This window comes from Chrysemys picta, chromosome 7, assembly GCF_011386835.1.
Source record: "Chrysemys picta bellii isolate R12L10 chromosome 7, ASM1138683v2, whole genome shotgun sequence".
NCBI lineage: Eukaryota > Metazoa > Chordata > Testudines > Emydidae > Chrysemys > Chrysemys picta.
The window spans coordinates 103,634,385-103,641,079 of NC_088797.1; the positions used below are offsets into that span (position 1 = coordinate 103,634,385).

Below are 6,695 nucleotides of genomic sequence, written 5' to 3' on the forward strand. Positions count from 1 at the left end.
AGGCTGTGTAATTCTACCCAAGATAAAGGACTTCTCCCATAATATGGATTTCTGAGAAATACTACTGACATCAAAGCTGAAAAACATTAAGATGTCTGTGATATATCTGAAATGACAATAAGTTCTTAATAATACTCTAAATGTATAAAAATCACAAGACATACCAAACATTATGCCATTGAAAGCTGTACAACAATTTATAATTTTATTTTGAAATAGACAAAATACTAACTCGTTAAGGAATTTAATATAAAACATCACATTGCAAATCCCATACATTATACTCAAAGCTGTTCAATCCCCCAGCACTATACTGACAATTATTATTTATATTACCATAGCGCCTATGAGCTCTAGTCATAGACCAGGACTTCTATGAGCTAGGAAAAAAAAGACACAATGATGTGGAATGACCCGAGCCCACACAAGACTCTACTGGAGTCAATGCAGCTCATGCAGTTTCAGCACAGGATCAGGGCCCAAATAATGAGTATAAGTACTAACGCTTAAAGCCAAGGAAAGGTAGGTTTCCTTTCCAACACCTGCTACTCTCAGGTGTATACAAACACTAAGAAGATGAGAAAGCCATAATCACTACTTCCATGACTTTACACCAAAAGCATTACCAAAAAAAGATTAAATATAGGAGTAACTTGACTTCAAGTTTCTATGCTACCACTATATTAGTTATGGAGCAGCATAAAGTGTTCTGATCAATTAAATTATTAGAATTTGGTTTCCAGAAATTCAATTTATAATGCAGTTGTTCCAGTCTGTATTTGCAACGACAATCCTATGCTTGATTGGACACCGTAAGAAATCCCTGAAACACATGTGGTGGATCTTGATCTGCAGAACTGTAAGGGGAAAATGAAGTCCTTAAATTCAGTGTGAAAAAAATAAATAAAAATCAAAGGGGAAAAAAGATGTATATAGCAATACAGCTAGATACTAAACAATGTATTAAGCCCAAAATGCTATTTAATAATTTGATATACTTTCTTTCCCACTACTGAAGCACAGCAGAGAATTCTCTCATTCCTGAGCTGCCAAGCAGAATTTCCCACATGTCCAATTTAAATTAATCAGTATGGTAGGGGTACATCTTATCAGATGAGTGTCACCTTGTGAGCCGTACAGGAAAAAGAACCACATGGCTGAGTAATTCTAGCCCCTTTGAATGGAACAGTAATTATTTAACAAGATTATCCTCGACCATGTTATTAATATTGCAATTGGTTTTAATTTAATGTGCACTTAATGAAAATATTGTGAAAACAGAATGCTTACCCCCCTCATATTTTATTTTTGTTTTAAACAGAGTTGCAATTAATCTGCCTTTCAGTTACTAAACTTTTTAGACAAGCCTGAGAGAATAGCAAGATAGAGTAACTCAAAACATTGGGGAAATCAAGAGGGTCAACTGCCTGAAAGTGCATCAGGACTCCAGATACAAAGTGCACACTGGACTCAAGACGGTACATATTTGACTCTACTGTCATCCAGAGATAACCAGGAAACTTTTTTTTTTTATATACAACATGTGTGTCCTTCATAACTTCCTTTCCCTTGCTATGGAAAAAAAAAGCCTGCAACGAGGGATGCTTTATGGGGATGACCTCCAGTACTGTTTTAATATTCTTGGTCTTGGTTTTGTCTATTTTATATCACAGCTGTTACTTTAATTGAGTCCAGAGAAAAATATAGATATCTACACCATGTATTGTCTACAAAACTTTTCGGGTATTCACTTAAGGCCAAATACTGCAGTTACAGCTCCCTCTTAAGTAAAGGAGGGGATTCGAGGGAGTTATGCTTGCAAAAGAACTGCAGAACATAAAATATTTGGATTTTGTTCCATATATTCCAGAACCAGTAAAGAAAGTGATGACACAACGTTCTCCAAATAGGCAGTTCTAAAGGTGATGGCTCCATCTTCCATTATGATGCTATTTACATTTGTGTTTATCATTGTACTGTGCTACAGTGTAAACAATCTTTAAATTATAAATATTCAAAGTCACTTTCTAACATAGCACAATTTTTTTTCAGCACACAGTGTCACCATTTTAACATATCATTTAGTCAAAACTAGAATTAAGAAGGAGATTTATAGGACTGCTTAATTCTTGTTATATCATCCTACAAATCCACTCTGAAAACAAAGTTTAATTAAAACTTTTCCATAAATATATTATGAAGTTTGTGGTTATTCCAGAATATAACTTGCCAGTAAATATAAATATTTATAATCAAATAACCATTTAATCAGTTTCATTAGAATATTTATCTTTTCAACCTTTTGTGAAATCAACATTTTCCAAAATGTGTTGTTTTGTTCAATCAGTAACTGTTCAAAAAGTAACTGAATTAGCGGTACAAGGCTATGTCTACACTAGAGACCTTACAGTGGCACAGATGTACCGACACAGCTGCGCCACTGTAAGATCTCCTGTATAGTTATTCTATAACAGTAGTTCTCAAACTTTTGAACTGGTGACCCCTTTCATACAGCAAGCCTTTGAGTGAGACCCCCCCCCTTATAAATTAAAAACCCTTTTTTTATATTTAACACTATTATAAATGCTGGAGGTGAAGTGGGGTTTGGGGTGGAGGTTGACAGCTCGCAACCCCCATGTAATTACCTCGTAACCCCCTGAGGGATCATGATGCCCAGTTTGAGAACCCCTGCTCTGTAAGAACTGACAGGTATTTGTTTTATAAAAACATTTTTTTTAGGCTAGGGAAATATTTCTATTAATCCTTAAGTTTTGTCAGAATTCTGCTGTAAACTTCTCTAGCAAATTGCCTGTTTGTTTAAGCTATAAGCTCCACAGAGAGGGGATCACTGGGTAAACACAAAGGAGATGTATGCTCAGTCCTGCTACGCCTAAAGCCTAAGGGGGAGAAACATCCATTACCCCAGTGCCTAGAGCACAGACCAAATGTAGGAAACAAGTTTAATTTCCCACACCGCCTGATTTGGAGCAAGGATTTGAACTTGGGTCTCCCACGTGAATGCACTAACTACTCAGCTATTGGATCGAAGGTGGACACTGCTTCTTCCTTGGCTGTCTTATAAATTATAAAATAAATAAATACATTAATGGAGATATCCCATCTCCTAGAACTGGAAGGGACCTTCACTAGCAGGACCAAGTACTGATTTTGCCCCAGATCCCTAAGTGGCCCCCTCAAAGATTGAACTCACAACCCTGGGTTTAGCAGGCCAATGTTCAAACCACTGAGCTATCCCTCCCCCCATGAAAATCAACCATGCTCTGAGCACGTGTCCCAGATTGTGCTCCGGTGGTGGTGGTGGGGGGGGGGGGGGGGGGACCTAGTTTTGAATCATACCAAGGCTTTGGCAAAAGTTAGATGGCATCAAGATTTAGACAGCTTTGCACATTTGCACCAGTAAAAATTTAGATGCCTAGGGAATTTAAGCACTTACAGGGCTAGACAACAGCTGAGCAGGGGCCTAAGGATCTAAATGATGGATTCTGGCGCCTAACGTGGCAGTTAGGCACATAAGTCCTTTTATGGATCCAGTTCCATGTTTTCTTCTATTTTGTACAGTTCCAGACACACTGCTAGGCATCAATCCTGCAAGCTTATTCACACAGGCTGACTTTTTCTTCACACAGAGACAGAGGTCTGCTCATAAAAGTCATCTTCCAGGTTTGTGCTCTTGAAAAAAATCTGTTAATATACATGTAAATATGCTGCCAGTATTGAGTTTAAAGTGTTCATTGAAAACTTAAGTTTTAAAGTTTTCACATAGCGTTGAGATGTAGAAAAAACCTATTTGGGGCTGTGAAACACCAACGCAGTTGTATCATTCCTGTTCACTGTGTGAAAGTATACATCCCTATTTTAAGATTAATTTTAAAGATCCATTAACATAACATAGAACAGCACTTTCACATTTCTCATGTCTTCAATCTAAAAATCTCATACAACTGTACAAAAATTAGCACAGCACTAGAAAAATTTTATTTGCCCCAAAGTTTAGATTCTTTAATTTTTTTTTTTTTTTTTTTACAGAAACAAAAAGATAGAAATGCTTCCATTAGAAAAAAAAAAGCAAACTTGAAATCGGTTGTTTTTAAACACAAGATCATTCCCTTGCAATGTCAGCAGTCCAAACATTTAGAGCCCTGCCTGGATACAAAATCTGTATCCGCATCCGATCTGCAAAATGATCCACAGATGTGGATGTCTACGGATATAAAGCAGATATCCGCCGATTTGCAGGACTCTACAAACATTGCAGCACTGGGAACATAAAAGTGAAACTGACTTCACTGATTTTCCTTGTCCAATCTAAGAAAGTTAGAAAAAAACCTTCAAAAATAAAAGTGTAAACTGGATTTCTAAATTATTTCAATGTAGTAATCAAAAAGTATTATTAATGTAAGGAAATAAGGTTGAAATTTGACTGAGTTGACACTGTCCTTTAAATAGAATGCAAGCATTATGACCCTTTTACAGATGTGCAAACTAAGGGCTTGTCTACACTTAAAACGCTGAAGCAGCACAACTACACCACTCAAGTATCAGAGGGGTAGCCGTGTTAGTCTGGATCTGTAAAAAGCGACAAAGAGTCCTGTGGCACCTTATAGACTAACAGAAGTATTGGAGCATAAGCTTTCGTGGGTGAATACAGTATTTCAGTGAAGATGCTACCTACACTGATGGGAGGGATTATCCTGGTGGCGTAGATAATCCAGCTCTCTGAGAGCGGTCTTCACAGAGGGTTAGGTAAATTTAACTGCATAGCTCAGGGGTGTGGATTTTTCACATCCCTGAGCGACACATTTATACCAACCTAATTTCCTAGAGTAGGCCAAGCCTTAGGATATGTCTACTCTTAAAACAGTGCAGCCGCGGTTCCGTTCCCGGCCAATGGGACCTGCTGGGGGCGGTGCCTGAAGCAACAGCCACACACATCCCTCCTTCCCCAGGTTCCGTCGGCTTCCCAGAGCGGCGCCGGGGCAGAGCAGGCAGGGAGCCTGCCCTGCCCCCAACACGTGTCGGGCCAGAGCCTGCCTCCCAAACCCCTCCTGCAGCCGAACCCTCTGCCGCACTCCACACCCCTTCTGCACCCCAATCCCCTGCTGCACCCCGACCCACTTCCCCGAGCCCCCGCTGCACCCCGACCCCCTGCCCCGAGACCCCTGCTGCACCCCGACCCCCTGCCCCGAGACCCCTGCCCTGAACCCCGCCACATCCAGCACCCCTCCTGCCCTGAGCCCCCACCACACCCCTCCTGCACCCCCTGGGGGCAGGGAGGGGGCAGAGTTGGGCTCGGGATTTCAAGGAAGGGGTTGGAATGGGGGCATAGAAGGGGTGGTAAGAGGCGGGGCAGGGGCGGAGCAGAGGGCAGCAGGGGGGAGGTGTCAGTAAATGCAGCCCTCAGGCCAGTGTACTAGTCCTCATGTGGCCCTCGTGGTCATTTGAGTTTGAGACCCCTGACCTACACCAACAGGAGAGGTTCTGACATCAGCATAGGTAATCCACCTCTCTGAGAGGCAGTAGCTAAGGCTATGTCTACACTAGCACTTTTGTCAGTATAATTTCTGTTGCTCAGGAGTGTGAAAAAGCCACCCCTCTCAGCAACATAAATTACACCAGCAGACACGCCGGTTTGCACAGCACTGTCAGTGGGAGATGCTTTGCTGTCAGCATAGAGCTGCTACACAGGAGATCTTACAGCAGCACAGCTGTATCAGTACAGCTGTGCTACTGTAAGGTCTAATGCAGACAGAAGGCGGCCTAGGTCAACAGAAGAATTTTTCTGTCGATCTAGTGCTGTCTACACCAGGGATTAGGACGGTGTTGATTTTTTTCAAACCTCTGAGAGATGTAGCTATACCAGTGTAAACTACTAGTGTAGACCAGGCCTAAAAAGCAGAGTGGGATTAAGTGTTTTGCCCAAATTCACAAGCAGAGCCAGGAAGGGCAAACCAAGTATCCCAATGCCCAGGCCAATGCATTAGGCTGGGGTGGATGTCCCACGGGGGCAGGGCAAGGAAATGGAGGGGGGGGTTAGTAATGGGCGGGGATTAATGACGCCCCCAGGGGAGAAGGCGGCAACAGCGGGCGGTTAGTGGACCCCCCCTCCGGGGGGAGTCAGTGACCCCGTGGGCCCGGGCAGGCCTCACCCGCACAAAGAACGCGCCTCCCCCAGGGAACAACACCCGCCCCCTCCTTCCCCACAGCCTGGCTCCGACTCCCCGATGACAAAGCCGCTGCCTCCCCAAGACGGGCCGGGCCCCTGGGGCCTGACGCTACCGCTCGGAGCCGGCGCCAGCCGCACGTACTTGCCCTTCTGCTGCAGCAGCTCCCGGAAGTGCCCGGCGGAGCCCACCTCGGCCAGCGCAGCCATGGCTGGAACTAGTCTGTCGCCGGCGCTGCGGCCAGGCGGGGCACGTGCAACCGGTCAGCAGAGCGATCCGCCCTCCCTCAGAGCGAACCCTCTCTGCCTCCGCGCATGCTCCACTAGGCGACCCCACTTCCTCTGCGCATGCGCGGAACGTGCCCCCGTTCCCGATGGGGAGGGAGGCCCGGAGCGCGGCTGTCCCGGGACGGGGCGGGGCGATCGGCCGCGGCGCGGGGCTGGGCCGGGCCGGGCCCGGCTGGCGGCGCGGGTGGGGGGAGGCGCAGGTCAGCAGTTTTCTCGCGGGAACGGT

General features: G+C 44.4%; 1 protein-coding gene across 2 annotated transcripts in view; it reads right to left on the reverse strand.

The window, feature by feature from the left end:
* GLRX3 (glutaredoxin 3) overlaps positions 1–6,615 on the reverse strand; it is a 32,497-nt gene extending 25,882 nt beyond the window's left edge. Inside the window, exon 1 of one of the 2 annotated variants that reach the window (XM_005299659.4) lies at positions 6,327–6,615. In XM_005299659.4, coding sequence (XP_005299716.1) covers positions 6,327–6,391 — 65 coding nt within the window. In that variant the 5' untranslated portion in view covers positions 6,392–6,615. The remainder of the gene's footprint in view (positions 1–6,326) is intronic. The other variant, XM_065552188.1, reaches the window with a different exon arrangement.
* Between the last annotated feature and the right edge of the window lie 80 nt (positions 6,616–6,695).